Below are 24,351 nucleotides of genomic sequence, written 5' to 3'. Positions count from 1 at the left end.
AGTCAGGCTGGGGAAGTGGGGAGACTGCTGAAAAAGCATTTTGCCAATAATCCAGGAAAGCAAGGTTGAAAAGTTCAATCATGATGTGCAGTGCATCCTGCTTTTCTTTCATAAATGCATGTGCTCAGAAAGTGCTGTTTGTCAGCTGCTTGGGAGTACATCATTTACCATTTACCCCATCCAGCGGCTTGGTGGCAAGGGGTTTCACCAAGGAAGGTTGCTGCAGTTATAGTGTTTTATCACTTCTGTCTCTCCTAATTCAAACCCTTGAGCCATGTGAAAATAATCTGCCTGGCACCGTTTTTCCTTCCAGAGGCTGCATACTTAAGTCATGCTGGTGTTTTATGGCAGTCTAATTATATACTCAAAAAGTTTCCCATGAAAGAATTTCACCATTTCCAGTTAACCCCTTGGGGCCATGCAAAATGCCACAGAGCAGCAAACATGTGCTGTGCTGGCTTTCACTGGGTGAGAGGTACAGGCAGGATACACACAGGGGGCTTGGAAGAGGCTGAAAAAACAACAGATGATCCTGAGACAGGCTTTGCCCCATTTACTGCTTCTTCAAGATTCTTCTTCCTGATCTGCTTCCACTTGCACTTCACCAGGGCAAAACTCCCATAATTTTTTTCATTCAGCTGATAAACATGCACACCTCATCTCCCTGCAGGTTAAATAATATTTCCTAGGAATGCAGTGCAGTAGCAAAAAACCTCCCAGTTATTGCTTTATTTCTGGATCAGCTCCAGAAGAACAGGCAGGAATTTTAGGGCAAGAGTTTGACACTGGTATTCTGAAAGAGACTGTGATAATACCATTTGCCATTTGGTTTTCATTTTCCTTCAGGGATTCAAAAAGGACCTTCAAAAAGGAACTTCAAGAAGTTCTCACTTAGAAGGTAAGACATTCTGTATAAAATGATGAAATCCCATTCTAAACTTGGTCCAAAATAATTCCTAGTCTATGACAGGCTTGAAGTACTTCAGAAAGAGCTCTGCAAATTTCTATCCACAAGCAAGGAGGGAGGAGAGACAAAAAGTAGCCAAATACATTATACAGTCAAGATATGGAAATACAGACATCTGTATTTGTATATGCACAATTTTATGTAAATACAGACATCTGTATTTGCAGATGTCAGGCCTTGTGCCTACTGCAGACCAATAAATCCACCAACATTATTATTAACTATCTTGGATATGAGAATATTTCCAGCTGAGGGGTTAAACCTGGACCAGAGCTCAACCCTTTACACTGCACATCCAACACAACTTGGGAAGCACTAGGGAAGAACAGAGGCATTTTCAGCAGCTGCTGAGAGCTGGAATTCTGGAGTCAACAGAGCAAATGTACCACCAGAGACAGCAGCAGAAGTTTCCTCATTTCTAGTCTTCCTTAGCACCTTTTAAAAAATTTACAGTTCTGCTCCCCCCAGCTCAACCTAGGAAGATGGTGGGGGATAGCACTGCTACCAGTATGCTACTGCACTGCTATGGTCTTACTATTTAAATATGAGAAAAACAGAAATTAAGATGAAGGAAAACCATTAAATCCCTCTATGTGCAGCTGAAATACCAGTAAAGGAGATCATTGATCAAATAAACAAAACAGAAACTGTCTAAATAAATATTTGCACATCTTCAGCTATGCTCTCCATTCACTTCTGAAAGCAGTTGCAGCACAACCCTCTCTGCAATTCCCTAGCAGAAAGAAACTGTTATTACAGGAGGGTTGCAGACTGCAGGTCCCTGGAAATCAGGGTAGATTACTGTGGGGTCTCAAATCACACCATGAACTGCCAGGGAGTCCCTCTTTGCATTTCAAAACTTGCTTAGACATTGTGCCACAAGCCTCTCAGGTAAGTTTAATTCTTTACCTGACTTTCTTCATGGCTTTTTCCATTTTCTAGCTTTGCAATGGGCTTAGGTTTCCTCAGCTTTAAGTTGCCCATTTCAGGCTTTAGAGCACAGTCAGTTAAAACCTGCTGCTTGTGCTGCTGGGTGTCTTGCAAAGGCGGCTGCCTTTCCTCTAAGACAGCAGAGTTGTCCGGGTAATTTTCTTTGTTATCATCGTCTCTGTAAGAAAATAAAATTGAAATGCATCAGGCAGGATTTCAGACATCTGTCAAAACATTATGAAGGAAGAAGAGCAACAAGTTCTTAGCTATTTATGGCATATAGCTTTTACTAAATTTAGTGGTCTACACATCAGTTATGGATCTAAGTTAGCATTATTACACACTCCACTGTGGAGCTACTTAAACATTAGCTTTAGAGGCACTCTTGGGCTTAAGACCTACAGTTCCCATTCTCCAAATAAAATCTGAAACACTCTTTTTCAGGCAGAAGACTTCCCCCACCCCAATGATTCACAGTAACCTCACAAAAATGTCGTCACAGACAATAATTCCTCTCAACAGCACACTTCTCCTCTGTTGGTCCCTGGCTTTGAGGGCCATTGCACAGAGGGAAGGAGGAAGCCACTCAAAGCAAGGTCTGAACAGCCAGAGATGTGTTTGGAGAAAACATCCTCCTGTGTAAGAGACACCTGGTGGCTTAAACAGACACTGGAGGCTTATTCTGGGATCTGGGACAGACATTTTCAATCACTACAAGGTGCAAGCTCTGTCCAAGGAGACCTTGCTAGTGTCACCCACACCCAGTCCCTCCAGCCTCAGCCTGCTCTCATGCCTTCCATGGGGAGCACCTCGGGGGCACCACGAGGTTACTGCAGTGCGGGAAGCAGGGCTGCCTCAGGAGCTGGCAGTGGCATTGCTGCTCCAAAACCCCTGGCTGGAGTTGGTGTTCAGGTGGGACTTCAGCTGTTAGCTCCAGCCTGCAGCATCCTAATGGTCAGCTGGGAGATGACCTCTCTCCTGGTGTGAAACTTCCACGGCTGAGGGAGTCAAGGGCTATTGAATTAAATCCCTCTGAGATTCATTTGTTTTTTTTTCCAGAAAGCATAACTTGCTAGTTCAATGTTTTCTCCTAAGGATTTTGAGCTGCCAAATTCACTTTCCATCTGTGGCCCATCAGCATCCAGATGGATGCTTGCAGGGTGCCTGTGGAGTTGAACACCATTGCTGCCCATGCCTTCTGCAAGTGTGCTCCAAGGCAGTTGTTACAGTTACAGCTTTATAGCCCACAGGTACCTCAACAATGTGCACCAGTGTTGCTAATTTTAAGGTATCCTCTGATTTTAAGATCTTCCTGAATGGTTAAGTTTCATACCCTAGCCAGCAATATGTACTAACAGCCATGAGAGAGACATGCCTCAAGAATACTTCAGTTAAATTACAATTTAAAGAATTTCTTTTTCCCAGACACACTCAGCAATGAGCATATCCTTGCACAGTTGCAAAACTCTGCTTACTACTGCTTTGCACCAGCTGCTGTACAGTGAAATTCAGTGTATAAGCATCACAGCTGCATCTGAATAACAGGAGTATGATGTGAAGAATACAGACCATAACATATTTACATATATAATAGCAACAGTAAATAATCTCCATATTGATCACACAAAAGTGCATAAGATAAAGATGTATTTCCTAGAAATACTAACAGCTTTTGCAGGTAATACCCCAGAAATTCTGCATTCCCTTGAGAATAAAGGCTTTTTTCTAATGGTGTAACAGAAGCAGTCACAGTTTCAATTGCTCCCAATGGATTTCAAACAAAGTTTCCTACAGGAGAGTACCTGGGACTGGAGCTGCCTGCTTGATCTTCATGCACAGAGTCTGAATACCCCTCACACCTTGAAAATGAATACAAGATAATTATTGGTTTTCTGCCAGCTGCAAAAACTTAGCTTTTAATAACATTACAGTGCAGCTCGAGCTATAAACACATTTCTACTTCTCTTCACGCTTTAGTTAGGGTTATTTAATGCCATAACTGCTCCATGATAGTCCAAATCTCAGAGGAAGAAGAGGATTTGAGATGTTAAGTGTGCACAATTTGGTATATCATGTTCAGACAAATGGAAATAATTACAAGGAATTCAGATGTTACCATAAAAATCACAGGAAAATTACAAGAAACTCTGTATTCTAATTGCTTATAGTATACTTCGCACTAACCTCAAAAATAATTAGACACAACTAAGGATGTTTTTCTCACAAACTCACAAAAATATTAACTATGATAGACCAGTCACCCTTTAGGCAGCAGGAAAAAGAACCCCTAACTAAATTATGAAGCGAGAGTTAGTCTTAAAAAGTGAACTAGCAGTATTTTTTAAGAAGCCTGAACAATCATAATCAATTGCTTCCTTTAAGTTACAAACAGAAGAATTGTCCCAAGGCTGCCTAAACAGAAGAGAAGTCTGGATCAATATGCTAAACCACAACCACTGAGAGCTGAACATGACATTGTGGATGCATGGCTGAACTTTGCAGGATGATTTAACCTGCAAAGCCCATGAGCAGCCTTTCTTCAGATAAACATGCATCCATAAGCATGCACTCCCACAATATGCAAGCACAGAGCCTGGTATTGCTGGGGTAAAGTCAGGGCCCTCTCCTCACCCTCAGTTCATACTCACAGGGCACAGACACTAAGGAGGCCTGGATCCCTTGAAGTTTTCTGGCAGAGGAATCTCTTCATTGTGGGGGAAGCAGCCTATACTTCTGCTGACTTGTTAAATTTTGAGAAGAACTGCCCCACTTAGAAGAGAGTACATTAAGTGACACATTCATAGCTCTGCATTGCAATTTGATGGCAAGGGTTTAATATATTCCTCTTCCCCACCAGTCTTCTGCTGGTGTCTATATCAAAAGTCAGACTGCAGCAGAAAATATTTAAAGGGCCACTCAAGTGTTTACACTTCCTGAATACATCAGCATATGCATGAAAGCATTTGCTGCTCACAACTGGAGCAGAGAACTACAGTGGCAGATCACCCTAATCGCAAAATATTCTTGCAGTGAGTGCAGCTTTCCCCACATGGCAAAGTGGGATGTTGGATGGAAGACCAGGCTTGATGTGCAAAATGGAAAAATTCACTGTAGAAATCTGGCTGCCTCTGAGTGCCAGTCACACCTTCCCCTCTGGCCAACACCTGACTGCTTCACATGAAGCAGCAAGGGGTGGCACAGGACACACTGGGGGTTTGAATAAGGAAGCCCAGTGTGAAAGGAACCAGGAACCTGGCTCTAGAACTGGAAAGAATATTTTACAGGGACACAACAACAGAAAGAAAATGCATTGTGAGGAGACAGTGCCAAGGTCAGAGCCAGATGGACAGAGCTCCCAGCACAGATACAGGAGAAGAAGAAGGTGCCACAAGGTGGGGTGTGCACCACAGGCCAAACCATGGCCAGCAAAGTCCAGGAATCCCCTAAAGGAACACATTCTCCCTCCTGGGTGTGCCTCAGAGAGAGGAGGTGGGAGGAAGCAGCTGTGCCACCAGTTTTGCTCCCTCTCCTCTCACCAGTCACCTCACTTGGCCCTCCTGAAATGGGAACCTTGGCAATGGGGAGCACTCTCTGGAGGGACAATGGATGGCTGAGCACAAGCCCAGTGGCCTAGCCAAGTCCAGTTAAGGAGCACTCTCCTGAGCTGGGGGAGCTGGGCTGGCTGTAAGGAGGTGATCTCGAGAGGCAGAGCTCCTAACTCAGCACCCAGCAGCTGACAGAAATCATACAATAAGACACAACTTATAAACATGAGTGTGGCAAAATGTATTTGAGTAACTGGATGGCAGCAGATAGGAAAGAGAAGCAATAATGAGTCAGAGAATACAATGACCATCATGAAATTTAAAAGACCCTGAGGAAGTTCAGAAGCAATACACTCCAAAATTTCCCACCAAAATTCTTGTCTGTGCAAGAATAAATAGTAACGAGGAGGCTGAGAGCTCACTTACACAGGATAGTGTTTGAGGCCAGGACCATGGAAGGACCTTTAAAAAGATGAATTTGTCATATAATGCAAATACCTATCATTGAAGCATGGAGAGTTTTTACCTTGATTTCTTAAAAAAATGTGTCTTCTGTGTTCATGCCACTGGCCTGCACATATCAAAACAAACACGCACACCTTCATTTACTCTCATCAGTAACCTGTAAATCTTGTTTATCTTTACCTGTATTTAATAGATAGGGTGATATTCAAGAGTTTGGTACATTTTTTGATAGTTTGTGGCTGTGCAGCAGAGAGACAGAGAGACTTTTCACCAACAAAAAACTGCAGCAGCATCTTCCTCACTCCTAAACCAACAGAGAATGTGCCACAACAGCTTCAGGTTAGAAATCCAAATGGGTTGAGGTTTACATTGAGTAGGAGCTAACTTTTAACCAAAGCAGTGATGTGAATCCTCTCCCTTCAGTGCCCAATCCAGCTACTGACTGATGGATATCTCTTATAAGTAAGTACATCCATTACTGATGTTCTGGCACGGGCCAGAGTCAGGTCAGAGATGGGATCCCAGCCTGGATGGAGTGCTGCTCTGACTCTGGCTAGTCTGTCTCTGTGTTCCTTCCAGTGTCTCTGGGTTAATGGGACCCGCTTCTTTAACTTTCTACCTTTTTCACCTTCCCACAGGAGGCATTTCAGACCAGAGTGAGCGCTGCTCCTTTTGCTGACTTGACCTTTCAGGAGCTCACGTGAGCAGCTCCCAAACCAGGCTGCATGCATGGCTTGCTAGGAGCTTGCCACCCCCAGGCACTCTCCTTGTCTGGAGAAATGTTCCCGAAGGTGCTTTACCACTGGCTTGATTTTATTCAGGAAGCCCTGGCTTTGCCTTTGTCACAAATAAAGACAGAAATTGTTAAATGAGGATGTCTAGATTAGCATGGCAAACTCTCTCATTCTTCTGCTAAATAAAAGTGAATCTATTTTCATCTGTTTTCAGAGATGGTCAACACAAGCAATAAGAGCTGAAATCAGTAAAAACTGTGTATCCTCAGCAGCTCTCAAAAGCAGGTGTTGGGGGCCAGCTCCAAATGAGATTTAGGGAAGGCAACTCTGGAAACTAAGTTTGTTCAATGGGACAATGCTTTTCAGATATCGTAGTTCACTCCCTTTTTTTTCTAAAAGCACATTTCTATCCCTTTGTTTGGAAATAAAAGATTAAACATGAAATTCCACAACCAAGAACCAACAGCAGCTGAAACGAGGGAGATCCAACCTCTCTCCATCTCCCCAAGGGAAGGGCTGGCACCACACTCCCAGCTTTTATACCCTCCAGGTTTAAAATGAAGCCCCATAAAGAAAAGCCATCACCTCTGGGTCCCAGAAACCTCAGGGGGGAGGCAGGCTTAGGGACTGTTCCAGGGGAGTCTCTACAGGAAACAATGGATGTACTTAGGGACAGAGGAAAGGGAAGGAGAAAAAACATAAAAAATATATAATCTGTAATCTGGCAATTTTTCGGTGGAGGGGGAGCAACCCATAATTTTACAGACCAAAATTCATCACATAACTAACAGGAACACAGGAAATGAAAACAAACGAGCATGCAAGCAAACAAAAACCCCTCCATGATTTATTAGCTTCAGTTCAATCTTTCCATATCTGCCCCAGTCACATAAAAAGTGTGACTAAATTTAAATATTAAATAAAGCAAGGAAATATATGCAAATAAAGCAAAGCAATATAAAAGCTGGAAATTCTTTAGATCCCTTTGAAATATTACTTCTCCTGTAGAGGTTATGACAGCACTTAGAGATGGCTCAGATGATTACAACCTGGCCGGCTTTCAGAGTGTCCCCTGTCCCCACAGCACTCAGCAAACAGCTCACTGTCCAGCTGGGGTGTTTTAGACCATGAACATTTTAGCAGTGTAAAGCTCACCTAATACACAAATAAATCCATACATAATTTTCCTCCTGAAAAACAACTTGTCTCCTTACTGCTGCAGAATCTTCCCCAAAAGCTTTTGAAACAATCAAAAGCATGCAAAGTAAAAATGCACAGAGCACCAATATTGAAGTAGTTTAGACTAAAATAAGACAAAGACCATTTCATTTGCAATAGTTCCTAGAGGGTTTGCCTTCCTAACTTTCTAATGTCCTCCCTTGTTATGTCTGTAAAACAACAAGAAAAATCAACATATCTATCCTTATGATTATGATATATACAAAAGGCCATCTAAGGAGTTTATGGAATTGATAACAAAGAAATGACATTTTTGGTACTTGGCCTGTCTAAATAATGTATAGGGATTTTTCAAAATATTTCCTAATGATTTTTTTTTCCTAACAATGCTTGTGGTAAGTACAGACCATGTGTCCTTAGAAACCAGACGTGCTTGTGTTTGACAGGATCACCAGTATCAGAAATGAGCGATATTTTGACAGGAGGTTCATCCGACACTGCAAATCATGCACTTAAACATGTGTGATGTGCACCCAGCATATATTCTCCCAAAAAAGGGATTTCACTGCTAAATAGTCACAGAGCATTTAAAGGCAGCTGCTTTATGCAATCCTTCCCATACAGGCAATAATATATTTAGATTACAGAAAACTCAATCCAAATATATGACAGATAGCTTGGGACTTCTCACATACCACTTACAATTATTCTGTACGGTAACTAAACTCATCATTCCTGTTTAAAAATAAGGACATCTTTAAAGTGTTCACTTACTCTGCTAAAGCTGTCGTGTTGAAGGACTTATCCTGAATGCTGAAACAGAAACAAGAAAACATCAGATAAATCAGCAAGGCAGGCAGGCTCCCTGTATCCTCCTCAGTTGTAGGAACACATGCACAAACATGGCATTGCGAGGCACGTCTGTGTGCTCGCTCTGCATGCACGGCTCTACCTTGGGCTGCTCTGCACATGCTCATAATCAAGAAACCACAGGGATTAGTCCTACAACACTCACAAAGCCCAGCCAGCAGCACCCAGGATTCAGGCAGGGGTGCAGGTAGACTGTGAGGTTCAGATCATGATCTTTTATAGCTGTAACTGTGCTGTTAATAAAGGCTGAGGTTTGCAAACAAGTATTTGGCATTCTGTCCTTCTAATATTTGCTCTGTGTAATTGGCTCATCAAATGCAGGGTTTTTTTGCTTAAATGGGTTTGCCCATGGCCAAACCACAAAGGATTCTATGAAAAAAAAAAATCTGGCAGAATGGACAGTTCAAGTAGGAAAAGGTTATTAAGCGAACAGCAATCAGTAGATGAAACCATCCCTGTGAAAGGAATAGGCTGCTGTGCTCCTGCAACAAAATGTTTCTGACCTGATGTAATACATTCAGCAGGGTCAGCTCAGGATATTGCAAACTGCTGGGTTTGAGGCAGCAGTGGAATTCCCCCTCCAATAACACTCCTCAAATCCAGAGAACAACACTCGGATCACCCTGAAATCTTACAGCAGCAAAAAAGGGGGGAAAAAATCCAACCAGCAAACAATCTTACTGCTACATAGCAGAGATGGGATTTTGTTGTTGTTGTTGTTTGGGCTGGGGGAGAGAAAGCAAAGCAGACAACGCCTTGTGAGTGCTCCTGTTTGTGACAAAGGCATCTCTGAGACGCCAACATCAAGCCGAGCAGGGATAAAGAGAGAGAGGCACCTCCTCCTCCTCCTCCTCCCCGCAGCAGCAGCTTGTGCCTCTGCGTGGTGTTGACACACATTTCCCAGGCAGCAGTGGCAGCCAGGAATCACAGCCTGACAATGGCTTTCCTTTACCAGCAGCACTGACAATGCATCACATCTCCCCCGTCCCAGCCTCCCTGCCTCTCACACACTGCCTGCTCTGCTCTTATATTTGTACAAATATACCAGTGCGGATAATGGCATGAGTTACCTGGGGTTCAGAACATCGCAGCCAGCCTGTAGGGACCTCTGCCCTTCTGAGAGGACATTTTGTGAGAGACGGATGAATAGGAAAGCTAATTTTACTGGTTAGTAATTAAATCCTGCCTTAAAACTCAAATTTCAATTTTTTTCTTCTCCTATTTCCAGTTCTATTGCTCTGACCATACACAGAGTTCTTTATTGCTATTCTATTTGCAGGACAGCAACTGAACAAAGGTATTCTTCTAGATGATGTGGAAAGTAAAAGCTTAATTTACATGCTCAATAAGGGGAGTGCCATTAAAAATAAGTGATTTTATTTTTAGGAAAAATATTCCAAAACGCCTAAGTGAATGCTTGGCTCTTATTTGGAATGGTTAGGCTGGGTTCACAGCTAGCACTTCAAGTGTGTCATGGAGGAATCACTACATTTTTCACAAAATCCCACTGATAAGCATCACAGCTTGGCTAGAGTAGAATTTAAAGGACTGGGTACCTACACACACCCCACAAGAAAGGGAGTTCTTACAATCATGACTTCTCCATCTGTGGGTGCCCAAGTCAAGGTCTAATTCTCTGTGAATTCATTCCCTGTGCAAATGCACTGTGGTGCTTTGATGTTATTCCTGGGAAGATAACAGGACTGAAGATCAGTTTGTAAGGCAGGTGTGCTTTGGACTGAGGCCAAGTTTAAAGCATCATCACTTTCCTGTCATTTGTCTGGACTTTGGTGCTGAAGAGCAATTGCTACATCTCCTTTAGGGAAGCACTTTACATTGCAGCTCGCTCCCAAACTTGCGCTAGTTTTTAAGATAACACTGATCAGTGTAAGTCGAGAGTCTCCTCCTGTATGGTGGTGAAACCGCTCAACAAAATGAAATTTCACATAAAACAGGCATAGCAATAACAAATATACATTAGAAAAGGCCAGGCAAACTCAGGAGCCTGTTTCAGAGCAATGCCCCAGTCAGATAAATGGAGCCACTCTTCTCCTGGGGAGCACAAGACAGGAACTACAGTAGACTCACAGTAACTTTTTCTTCTTTTACCAGATGGAAGTAATTTGTCTTTAGGGGTAAACACTCATTTCAACAGCAATGTTGGCTTGGGCCCTCTTGGCTGACCCAGCTCCTTCCACCTGCTTCCCATCCATGTGCTGGGGGTGAGACCAAAGCAGGCAAAGAGTCTCTGCCCTCACAAGGGAGAGCCAAAGGTGCTTGAACCTGCATCTCTGCTTCCTTCTCAGTTCCAGGTATGGAGAAAACCTAAAGCTGTTGTTACCTCCTTATTTACAATAGTGACACACAAGCAAATTAGGTCCATAATGCTATAGGACGTCACTCTTTGGCACACTGAAATTCTCAGTGCCAGATGCATTGGATCACCTCATTCAGATGACGTGTCAGGCTTCTCATTGCCTTGAAGTCTCAAGGAAAATAAAGCTACACCTATGTGTGAAGTAAGCTTTGAACTTCCCCACTGAATAACAGATAAACTTCTAAGGACTTTTGAATTCATCAGAATACATATTTCTGAAATTCTGAAAATAAAGGCTTTTAAATCAGTTTTTCCTTTTTTCTTCTGAACAGTTTCAGTGATTCATATTTTTGCAAATCCTCTGTCTAGAAAAGAAAAAGACACTTTCTCTGCAGAAAAGCTTCCCATTTTGTACTCAGTTTTCTTCTTACCCTCTTTTGCCAAGTGCTGCTCTAACCAACATAAACATCACATGGCAGCCTTTAGCTGATGACAAAAATGCCAGAGATCCCCAAAGCAAACATACATACATTTTGGAGATACCAAGACTCAGAAATATGTTGCTATTCACTTCTGGAAGTTTGACTAATATATTGCCTATTTATGGCTGACAAATAGATTGGCATAGAAATTCCATTCTTTATTTGGTTTGTACCATCAGGAGAATTACTGCTGGGTCAGGAAGGAGAATGAAACAGGAATCATAGCATCCAGCTTGGTTTTGCACATAACAGAGACATATTCAAAATAAATCATATGTTCAAAAGCTCAGCATTAGCTGGCAATGAATGCCTTACAAAGGCAGTGTAAGTCTGCAAAAGGAGAGAGAGGTAGTGAGGCAAAAGTGGTCAGAAATAGTTCTGGCTTCAGCAGAACAGGAGGGAACAATGATCAAAATGCCATAAAAAAAGAAGGAGGAATAGTGAAACTCTCCAAGCTGCAGCTGTCTAAAAAGTCACACACCCCCCACACCCACATCCCTGCAGGCTCTGTGGATCTTTGGGTTCACCTGCAGAGCAGAACCTTTGCCTCAATTTCCTGAATTTGCTCATCTCACTAAATGACTGTTTTCTTTTCAGGGTGTTTCTGACTCAGACAAATGATGAGGCCTTTCAACCCTAACTACAGAATAATGAAGAATTTGCACTGGGAAATAAACTGTATTTTAAAGGGGAAATGACATTTACAAAGAACTCTAAGCTCTCTAAGGTTCTGGGGAAGTTACTATTTTGCATGTAATATCTACTACCTAATGAAAAACTCAGTGCAAGCCTATAGGGTGTGATCAGCATTTATTGCCAGACTATTCTCTTCATTATTATTTGTTATCCCACAGAGTCCAAAGTGCCTGTGCTGGAATTGCTGCATCAAAGACAATTATATTTTGCAGTGCAGTCAGGCCATACACGGGAACTGCCCTGGGCCCCATGGAAGGATGTGAGAGGCACAGTGTGACACTCACACTGCAGGATGAGGAGCCCAGGGCAACACCCTCCAGCTCGGGGAAGGAGTTACTCATGTTCCACTACCCAAATAAAGGGAAACTTGGAATGATCTCCCCACTACTGTCTCTCTGGATGAAGTCAAGTCGTCTCTGCCAGACCTGGCTGAGCTCAGAGACTCATAAAAGTACTGAGTAAATTTGTTTTTCTTGGAGCATGTGTGTTCCTGCCAAGAAACAATACCCTGAAGTGCTCCAGCCATCCTTCACCTCCCTTGGGAGCTGTACCCACAAGGGGATGCACTGGGTCCCGCCTGTTTGCATGCACAGAGTTTGCTGCCATGCACAGAGCACCTTCAGCTCCCCTGCTCTGAGGAACAGCTAAATATGCTTCCCTGGCAGGTCACACTGCTACTTCTGAGGCCACACTTCTGACTTTTCTTTAGGCAGTGAGGCAGTAACTCATTTCTGACTTTAGCAAGTCTGTTGTCTTCCCACACACAGGATTTTCTTGAGGGGTAAAGGCAGGAATCATTCTGCAGCAAAATGTTAGCACTGGGGATGGCTCCAGTGCCTTGCCCTTTCTTCAAAAGTGATCCTGCAGGATACTTCTGCTGTTTTCCAATAAGGCATAAACCAGGGAGCTGCCATGTGAGAGGGGAGTCACATGCTCTCTCCTGTAGTGATAAATACTGAGTGCTACATGCTGCAGCTCAAAATATTCGTGTGTTCACCAACTTGCTTTCTTGATGAGCAGCCTGCCTTTTCATGGGCAAGATTCTCCAAGACATCAGCAAACATCTCAGGAGAAATTAAACTAGAATACAGCAGTTACATGTAGGAGCTGGCTGGTGAGCACTCAGTCCAGCTTCTACATCTTTGACTTTCTCTGTGACCTAATTAGGACATCATCTGAGAAGGGAACCTGGGGGAAACAGCACTCAGCTGATCTTGCTGTGTCTCAAAATGAACTGACAGACTCATGCAGGAAGAGACTCCAGCTGAGCATCGGTGCAGACACAGTTATCATAATCCAGTCCAGGGAAATTCCATAAGGTGCCTTCCCGCTGGGTTGGGTAAAACTTGGTGCACCTGCACAGACCTTCAGGGTATGAATATATATATTTTCTGAAGATATTCAGTGTGCAATCAAACTGCACATAATTCCTGGCTCAAGCCTTTGAAGCAGTAGGCCCATGAACCCCATACACACTCCATAGTACATCCAAGTTTGCACTGAAGGGAGCACATCTACCATGTAGCTCAAAAGGCACAGATCCCTGCTCTTTTAAAGGGAAAAATATCATGGAGCTACACAATTTTGTGCAGATTGTGGACCACTACAATAGTCCCATAGCTTGATCACATTTCTGCAGCCCAGGTGCAATACCTGAGCAAGCACCAGTGGTGGCAGTGGGGGAGCTGCCACCAGCACAGGGAATTGCTGGAGCAGGGAGCACTCACCAAGCTCTGCTGGAAGGCTACACCACCCCTGGTGCCCTGCTCAAACAGCATCAGCTGGTTTCATACAGGCCTCTGCTCTGAGGAAGAGTGCTAAGCTGGAAATACAGAACCATGCCTCTAATTTTATTATTAAAGAACACGTTGTTTCATGGAGTCCCATCAGCTCTGCTGAAAATCTCTGTAGAGATGCCCCAGAGCCATCATCCAGCACTCACAGGGCTGCATGATGAGCCCAGCTGTACCAGCCCCAGTGGTGCTACTGACTGAGCTCCTACTGAGCTGCAGGAATCCTCTGCAGACAATTTAATACCATCACAGATGACAAAACTGTTTCCACCAGGTTTACACCATAGTCAGGCTAGGCTCAACACAGCACTAATTCATAACCAGTTTTTCCTCTCAATAGTACAAGAAGAGGAAAAATACACACATATCTTTAATTTCTAAACATCTATTCACAGAATCATATATATACCTGAAAGGCTCCAGTATCTGGCTTTTTTCACATCTGACTGCAGCAGTGCACTCACCTATGAGGTACTTTGCAGGTCTTGCTCCCTCTCTTGCAGGTAACTAGCAGACCAGTTCATACTACCTTTCATCACCTGTAGCTTATCTTCCCAGCAGCAGAGAAGCCAGAATGATATAAAACAAAATCAATACCAATCTAGAGGACATGCATCAAAACCTACCTAAAGCAATTGCTGTCTAATTTCAGAGCTCATTCTCAGTGACATACAGAAGCACCTCTTTAATTAACATTGTCCAAGAGTTCCATTATCAGCAATTATGTGTTTTCAGAGGACACCTGGCCTTCCCCCCAAGCATCACTGTGCACCCCGTGACACTCACTGATTAGTCTACTGATATCTGAGGACAGGCCAGGTAACATCATAAACAGATTTGCCATGAATCCTCTCATGCCTTTTTCTGTGATTGGGTATTTCTACCCTCTGACCACCAGCAGAAAACACCCACAAGCTGCTCTCAGAGGGCTGGGCAGCTGTACCAGGGGGCTCTGCAAAGCTTTTTTAATTATACCACCCAAGGATGGTGCCCACAGTATTCATAGCCCAGTAGGACTGATCCCTGTGACCACATGTGCCTGAATTCTGGGTATGAAGACAGACTCTCCAAGGCCCTGAATATTTTCTTTATCAAGAGTTTACTTCCTATTTTCTATTTTTGTTGCACTGCAAGAAAATCTGATACAGACAGATTATGAACTATTAATGTATAAACTAACTCAGGACATGAAATTTAAATTTACACCACTATGCGAAGCTTATGCCACCTAACAACTGCTTTATGCATTTAGATCACATTCAGAGAACTCTGAATAATCACTACGGTTTGTGTGACTGAAGTTGAGAAAGAGAATAGCAATAAATGCAGTTACAAAAGTATAAGCTGTAACTTAAGTCTCTTGTGTCATAATAAATAACCAGAACTGCTTTTCTTTTGGAAACAAAAGAAAATACAGACAGTAACATATGTATGCTTAGCAGTGGATTTAGATTTACTCTGCATTACTCTGAACACTTGAAATGCCTGCAAACCTAAAGATGATATTCCTTCCTACATTAAAAGCAGGGAAAAGCAAGGAGTCTCCATTTGCACGCATCAGATACAAGTGTGCAAGACACAGGATCCCACAGAGAGCTTTTTAACCCCATTCACTGCACTCAGTTTCTATACATATAAATCTTGTTACTCTTCTGCCAAGTGCTTATTAATTTCAGGAGCTAGTATGGTCAGAGAAGAAGCTGATGTCATTTAGTCAAAATTGATGTAATGTGTTTATTTATATGCTCCTTTCTGAACTTACATCAATAAATATAAACGTAAGACAGATCCAGCTTCTCACAGGCCCATCTGGAGCCCAGTCTGAGCCCATGGAAAAAAGTCCTACAAAGAATTCCATGTAGCCAACTTATTCCTGGCTGTCAATTCAGACATAATATTTCTTCCCAGCCATCTTAATCTCATAGAAAGGAAAAGCTGTCTACATGTCAGAAAAGAAAAGAATGTGGTGGACAAAAGAAAGAAAACCCACATTGGGGAATATAATAGGAGGGCACAAGCAAAATCTAGAATAAATCCAGCAAATGTAAGCAAGCAGTCCCAATGTAAAACACAGTTATGATGGGCAGCTAAGGGAGGTCTTCTGGGCATTAACTCATCCATTTTTGTGGGGGTTTATAAAGCTCCAGTTGCTCATTCTCATTTCTGCCGTGAGAAGTCCATGGTAACAAATCCTACAATTTTTTTCCAAGTTGTTTTCTCAATTACTATTCACTAAATGTGTAGCCAGTGACATTTGAAACTCACTGATTCAGGCCATTAGTTTTTCTAATATCATGATCCATTGACATCAGAAACATCTCATCAGTTATACCATATTCCCCTGCACTTGTATTTCACTGAAATGCTGTGAATAAGCCGCCAAATATTAGCAGCCACAGTCAGTGGTCAATTCCTGCTCAGCTTCCACCTTGCTGTTTTAATTTCTTCTGCTAGCAAATAGTCCTTCTCTGTTTGGCTTCTATTTCTATGCAGGCTCATGATCTGTGCTTGTGTCCTACCATGCACTATTTTAATTTACCAGCACAATCCACAGCTCCTCAGCACAGACACAAGTTTGTTCTTCCAAAGTCTGAAAATATTTTTATCTTTCAATACATTTTGTGTTGCTTTGGTTTTGTTGGATTTGTTTTTTGGGGTTTTTCCCAGTATTTTTTTCTTTTATATTGAGGGGAAGACAGAGGAAACTGTATTTCACCCAAATGTCCATTCTCAGCACAGTGTCTTGCAACACAGTAAAACAGCCAGGACTGGTCACAACACTCTATAGAAACTAAATAATATAATTCTGTTACATAATGTTCAGCTTTGTGGCATTAAATCAGAACCCTACAGAAAATATAAGAAAATGGCACATGTTATAAAGCACAAATGTCTGAGGCACATATTCAAATTTATTTTCTCATTAGAAGAGAAGACTTAGAAGGATTTTCTTTTGCACAGTGGTACTTTGGGGAGGAGAGGAACCTGTGGCAGTCACTGGAAGAAGGGCCAAATTTCTTCACAAAGCTGAGGAAATATCCACATAACCACACACCATCTGTGCTCTTGCCTTTTTATTCTCCTGCTGCACTCCTCCTGCTTAATGTGTGTGTTTATCTTGTGGGCTGGCTTGGCTGCCTGGCTCAGGGGTGTCCTGAGGTAGCACTGAGCCCAAGCCTGTGTGCAGACATGTCCTGTGCCAGGGTCACCAGGACATCTCCTCTCCTTAGGGAAGGGAGTCTCTTGCCCCAGACACCAGGATCTGAGCCCTGGTACAGCCAGGTGATTTACCATCCATGGCACCACAGAGAGGTTCTAACAACAGCCAGTTATCTTCATGGGTATAAGTTTAGTACTTGTTTGCAACTCCTAAGAGGAGATGCTCTTCCAAGGACCAGGACAAGGCTCACTGAACAAGACTTTGCAGAGGAGCTTTCTTCTCCTGGCTCAGAGCGTCTCACAGGGGTATCCACAATCAGCTCTCTGAAGTGCTGCAGCACACAGAGGGCAGCACTCAGCCCTTCAGTTTTCTCCTTTTCAGTACATTATTTGTTTGAATATGTTCTCATCCCATGTTTATGACAGACTTTAAGGTTCAAAAAGAATCTGAAAGTGGAAATTTTCTCTGGGAAGACCTTGTGCCACGTTACAACAGCTACTGACACTGAACAAATGACCTCCTTCACATACATTTGGTCCTAATGCAAACAATTTGTGGCTTGGATATTTCCTGTATGGATCTACTGAAGGGGAGCAGAACCATGTGGGAAAGAAATTGATGCAGAAAGCAGAAACAGCTTTACCACTTTGCTATCTATTGCAGAAGGGCAGTGTACATAACTTCTCCCTTTTGAAGCATTTAAATCCTTTGTTCCAAAGCACATCAAGTGTTCTTAATGACATGATCACATTTTCTATCTCAAATTGGAAGTCCCCTGACCCTTTGATAAACTAGAGAAAATTGGTTTTGGTTTTACACTACTCAGAGAGCTGTAAATATAGGAAAGACATTTTCATTCTTATTTTAATGATATTTTCCGTCTAGCACCTCTGCAGCATCAACCAGAAAGATACCAATCACAGAAAAATGTTCTATTTCTAGGTGAGCTATCCATTTTTAGAGAGAATTAGAGTCTTTATAAAATTTTTCAGAAGCAGAGCCAGTGAAAAACAATAACTAATCCTTTAAAACCTGACTCTGATATTTTCTTTTTTTTTTAAGATTATGAGGAAAGGAAAACTTGCCTTTATATTAACAAAAACTGCTGACAGTAATTATTAAAAAAGAGCAATGAATACTGTAGTCTAAATGTAGGCATATTCAGGAATATTCAGAGCTACAGCATCTTCCCTCTCTTTGCTGAAGCTTGAAGAACTGCAGCCTACACTTTCTAACCCAAATCCAGGCTCTCAAACCCACATTTAAGCACCTACACAGTTTCAGACTAATTTTAGGTAGCCACCAAGCTGAAAGCCCGTGGCCAGTACACACACTGCTAATTCAGTGTCTGGGATGATGGTTGTAAAGGCTCTGGGATTATGCCTAACACTACAGCTGTGTTGATGCATGCTCTCTACAAATATAGAAAAAAAATCCTCCAACACACCCAAACTCAGCTCCAACAGTTATTAAGGCACCAACCCAGTTACCATCTCAGGGCATATTTGTTCTTCTCTCCCACCCCCTCGTTTTTCCTGTTCCTCACAGATCTTGTCAGCTCTCATTAACTACCCAGGTTCCTGCCTCAGCCCCTTGGGTGCACAGGGCAAATGCCAGCCAGGATAACTCTGGTATTTCCTACCAGCCCCACTGAGGTGCTGCCTGTCATGGGTTGGTAGTGAGGGCCCCTGCTCTCTTTTCTCTCCTCCCAACACAACACTTGGCAGATTTCACATCACTTGTATCATGCAGCCAGCCACTGGAGTGTTTTGAGAGAATGGGCTGAAAAATGACTTTATAAACTGCCCAATGGGTAAATGTGCTCAGGCAGAGCAGGGGAAAGCCATTCTCCAAAGCAGTACAGTTCTTACCACAGCATTACTCATAGCTGCATGGAGAAACAGGAAAACCTGATCATCTATAGCCACCAAAAAGTGAGCATGACTCAATTGGGGTGACTCACAGTTCTGACTAACCTGTTTAACAGCTCTTTTTAAAAAGAACCACTTTTGAAATAATTCCTGTGTGTTCTTCCTCAATTACCTTCCACTGCACAGTTTTAAAGTGATTGCCAAAGCACAATCACAGTGCAGATCTAAGCAAACCGCAACGAGGCATAAATGTATCTTAAAGCCTTAAATAAAACATCAAGTTAATAAGTGTTAGGCAGATGTATTTGTCTAGAACCTAGCAGATTATTTCTTAGTCAAACACAAGGCAAATCCAGCTGAATGCCAGGCTGGGAGGATGGAGGGTTGAGTCATGCTCTGCCAAGTGCCTGTATCCAGCCTGCAGGTGCGCTGCACTCCTCACATTCCTGCTCTGTGCAGTGAATTCACAGCAGAATAAAAAAGTAGCTGAGTCCTCTCCCAGAAGAAAATGCAGCTGGAGTCAGGAACAGCAATGCTTTTAAGGAGCACTTGAGGAACAGTCACCTCCCAGCACAAAGCAGTTTGCATTTTTAAATCAATAGGGATGTTGTTATAGAGATGGAAGTTTAGAGTTCATTTATTATTAGCCCACTCTTCAATACAGGGTAAATATTCCTCTTTATACACCACTACAATGAATCCTCACTATCAAAAATGTTTATAAAACCCTAACTACTCTTTCAATCTGTAATCCAGAGTAGACAAATTAATTTATTAATAGCTCATTTTTAAAAATAGTCATACGTCAAACAGCAAACAGGCAGGAGAAAAGTAACCAAATGAAACCCATTCTCCAAGTGCATAATCAAAGACAGAGGTTTTCTCAATTCACCAGTTACCACAAAGCGTCCTGTCAGCCTCTGCAGCAAATGAGGCAGATATCCACGCAAAGGAGCCAGAACTAACTGAAAAGGCTGGGAAATCAGCTGAAGAGACATGCAGAAATTGCCTCTTATATGGTGCTGTAATTCATCTGGTATTCTACTCTATCTCTTGGTGAGTCTGCAGAGGTCCCACATTTCAAAATTACACTTAACATCTAAAACTACACATGCAATAAATCATCCATGTAACATTCCTCAAAAGTCACTAAGCAGCTTTATCTGACATTGCCACTAATGGAAAAGAGGATTAATGGGCTTTGCTATTATTTATTACCCTCCCCTTGACTACAGAAATTCCAGTTGTTTTTCCCAAGTTGTTGCTGAATGCCTTGACCCAAATCCCTACTTACAGCCTTAGGTAACAACAAACAGAAACGTTGTCATTTCAAAGATTGGGCAGTAACTAAGGACAGATTAAATTTAATCCATACTGAAAGTACAATTAGATTGATGCATAGATTGATTGACAAGAGCTGAGGACCAGTCAAGCATCTCTTTCTGCTGTCTGGAAGAAAGTGTCATTTTTTTCAGAAAATGTTTACTTATGCATGCTGATGAACTGGTTTTCCACTGTCCTCAGCATCCTCACCCCCTTGCTTGTGCAGTGTATACTTTTAAACAGATCTGGAACTGCTCCACACTCAAAAGTATGATTAAGTGATTACAAGCAATGCAGCAGTCATTGTAATAAACCATTTAATCCACCTTTAGGAGTTTCATCTGATGCATCAAAGCTGCAGAGCCTCTGTATATAACAAATATGCCAATGCACAAATATTCAAATACCTTTTGATTCACAGCAATGTAAGACTATAAAGCATTTCCCCCAGTTCATTTTTAAGAGGTGGTCATTTCATTTCCTTGGAAAAATTACACTATGCATAAACTGTATGATGCAACCCTGCATTCATTAATATTCCATTTGTTGGCAGAAGCCAGCTCAAATTTTCAAAATCCATTATGAATGTAGGGAATGATGCCCATGAAAGAGTGAGTCACAATACTGCTGCCACTTGAAATAAGTCATCATCATCAACATTTTTCATAACGTCCTCTGATCTGTGCAAAATATAACTTTCCACTTAAATAGGAAAAGTTTGACAAAACTGGAAGCAAATGTTTCAGATATAATCTCAAAAATAGTGACCTTTTCTGATATTTTTCAAAGTAGTCTTAACAAAATGAAATATTTATTATCAGCAGCAATCTGCTTTCACAAAGTGCACAACCAGAATAACACCAGGACACACTGGCTCCCACAGCAGTGAAATTACACACAGAACATTATGTACCCACATACAAAAGAATTACTAACAATTTCAGAGAGATAATGAGGAATTCTTGAAAACCTCAGCCAGCTACCCAGACAGGCTTTTATTTACCTGGCTACATTGCAACAGTCTTCAAAACCTGCAAAGGAAAGGTCCCAGCAGCTACCCTTGCTGCTAACTCTTGATCTCTGTCATACAGAGAGTCACAGAGGAATTCACCACCAGCAGTGCAGCCCCCCTGCTCCCAAAGCTCAGGCATGAGATGTGCACAGAATACCCAGCAGCACTCAGTCCCAGCCCTCACCCAGGCATTTCCCTGGAAAGCCATTTGTGTTTTAGATGGGGGACTCTTCCCCATGGAGCTCCCAGGAGAGGCAGAGCTGGATCAGCCTTCTGCAGCAGAAAGTTCTGCTGGGCTGCACAGACACCCCACACTTGCCTTGCTACCTCCTACACTGTCATGTTTTCTTCACCTGCCTCATCTCCCACCTGCTGGTCTCCTCAGGCTCTCAGGAGCACAAATCTTAGAAGTTGTTACTTAAGGTGTCCCCTCTGCAATTAAAGATTTTAAGGAAATAGCCTCAAAACTTCTCATCTTTAAGCAGACTGCCTCATTCTTCCACAAGTCAAAAGGAGATGAGCAGCATGTCTGCTTCCAACCTAGGCTCATTGCCATCATTTTAAATTGCCACTGTAGCATTGATGAAGACAGCACAACCCATTTCTTGGTACAGAACAGCCATCTATGCCATGAAATACCCTAGGAATCTGAAAAATCACATAATTCCCATAAGTCAAGCCACCATCCAGACATCTGTGTTTCTATACAGGGTTCCACAGTGTGCAGTCTTCAGAATATAATTTTTGTTGCTGCTTAGGTCAACAAGACCTCAGAATTCACCCAGTTATAAGATTAAAAACAACAACACAACTATGAGTATCTGAAAACCTGTTCTTAATCTACCAAACCATCCATGTAAATCCATTTCAGATACCAGCACCTGCATAATAAAGTGCCTTCCTTCTATTACACACAAAAACATAGATTAAAAACATATCAGCACCATTTGAATCCAACTTCATATGGAGCTATTCTGAACTGTTTCTAGCATGACTTTGCTAAATCCCTAGACATTGAATATGAGCTTGAATATTCTTTTACAATTGCTATTCAAAGTAAGATCAAAACTGGAAACGAGTGGAATCATAAATGAAGGGATGAAAAAAGTGGTGTTGCTTTTTTAAAAATCAGTCTAAGAAAACTGAACGGGACAGAAGAAAGGATTGCCTGGCAGGGACTTGCTGATGCTCTCTGGTTTGCTGACACCAGGTCAGTAACCTGCTAAAACCCTCCTTGTTCTACACACCATGCATGTTAACAAGCCTTTTGACTTGTGGAATCAGAGCCAGGCTAAGGGCAAGATAGAAAAAGGAGAAGCAGCACTGCTCTTGCATCTGACAAAAGAATTAGAAGTTAATGAATTGTTGAGTGTGAGCAGAAAATAAACCCATTAAAATATCACAAAGAGCACAAGTACCTCAGGTCATGGTTGGCAAGAAGGCTGACAGAAACTGAATTGGTCAAGTGAGCTGGGAAGAGGCACTGAAAGAAAACAGAGGAGAGGGGAATCAGTCTGGTGCTGAACTTGAAATAGAAAAGACAGAAAAGTGAAAAGATTGAATCTTGATAAGTTTCCCATAAGCACAGCATGAATTAATTATGATAACAGAAATATTAGACAAGAACAAAAAAGTACTGATAAGAGCCGAAGTAATTTATCTTTCCAGTATTTATAGAGACACAGAAATCCATTTTTTCCCTCCAAAACCTGTAATAAAGTCCTGCAAACCAAACTGTTTAGATAAAACTTCTTGTGAGTGACCCATTCTTACTGTGCCATGTAAAGACACTGCCATGCTTGACATCTTTTCCAGCTGTAGCTAAAAATAGTCTGTCAGAGCTCTGAAAATTTGCAAACCTAATTATTCCAAGGCAGAAGTTTGGACTGGTAAATATGCCTGATTTGTTTTGCATTCCATTCAAAAAAATCAGGGATGTTACACCATCTTTTTCATTGAATTGATGCTCAAACACAAAAAAGCCATCTGGAAATTCCAGCTATGGAGCCAAGCCCAGGGACTGCTCTTTAACCTCAGCACCCCAGAGAGTGAGGACTCAAAGCCCAGGAAATAGATACACAGACAGCAACATATGCAAACAGAAAAACACAGTCTGCATTTCTCCTTTGTTTGCATATTCATCAAACTGCATTTCTGTATCTACAAATGATCCGTTGGTTGTGTAATTATTAATTCCATTCTTATATGCATCAAATCATGATAAAACTAATGCCGGTCATATGGAAAAGTGACTTTCTTTGTGTGTACCAGTTTTGATCTTCTGGTAGTTTGCTGGTACTCTAGGGTTGAGAATATTCTATGGAGTACAGTTTATAACAACCTCTTCAAATTAATATCCGAATTATCATAAAATTCAAAACTTTTTTTTGTACCCATTTTTCCTTTCTGGATGTGATCAAAACCAGTTTGACTTCAAAAAAGAAGTAATTTATTAACAGAACTGTATGAAGACTTTTTCATGTGTGGCTACCTCGAGTGGGCATAAGATGTATTCTGTGATTTACATCAGCCACAGAGAGATTTTCATTCCAATTCATTCTCTCCTATTGCCAGCTCTAATTTGCAGATGTTGTAGGCTTTCAGCCTAAAACAGAAGCAGAAATTCTGGCATGTTCAATGTTTGGAAAAAAATTCATATCTGCAATGATAGAGGCTAAACAGATAGGACAGATGGGCAGATGAAACCAAGGGACAGAAATAAATTATGTCTTGATGTTACCTGCTGAAGAGAAAACCTCGCATGGGTTTCTAGAGCTAAACCAAAGCCACACTTTTCAGAACTCCATCACTTAGTCACCAGTGACAAACTGATGAAAAAAGAAGTGAGAAGTACCAACACAGTACCTATTTTTATCCAAAATAAAACATTTCCATTTGCAGATTTATTTTTTTTAAGAGAAAAAATTCTAAATAGTCCATGCAGGGATTTACAAGGAAAAAGTAAGAAAAGAGATGTTTACCGTCTCCCTCTATTTTCAGCTCCTCA

General features: G+C 41.9%; 1 protein-coding gene across 1 annotated transcript in view; it reads right to left on the bottom strand.

The window, feature by feature from the left end:
• The window catches only part of FAM13C (family with sequence similarity 13 member C), a 115,545-nt gene that overhangs the window by 38,712 nt on the left and 52,482 nt on the right, over positions 1-24,351 (bottom strand). The window contains exons 7-9 of the mRNA XM_030950931.1: positions 8,595-8,633; positions 3,700-3,756; positions 1,877-2,075 (exon numbers count right to left, since the gene is read on the bottom strand). Coding sequence (XP_030806791.1) covers positions 1,877-2,075; positions 3,700-3,756; positions 8,595-8,633 — 295 coding nt within the window. The remainder of the gene's footprint in view (positions 1-1,876; positions 2,076-3,699; positions 3,757-8,594; positions 8,634-24,351) is intronic.

The sequence above is a fragment of the Camarhynchus parvulus genome, chromosome 6, assembly GCF_901933205.1.
Source record: "Camarhynchus parvulus chromosome 6, STF_HiC, whole genome shotgun sequence".
NCBI lineage: Eukaryota > Metazoa > Chordata > Aves > Passeriformes > Thraupidae > Camarhynchus > Camarhynchus parvulus.
The sequence above is the reverse complement of the archived record's forward strand: the minus strand, read 5'-3'. Positions and strand labels throughout refer to the sequence as shown.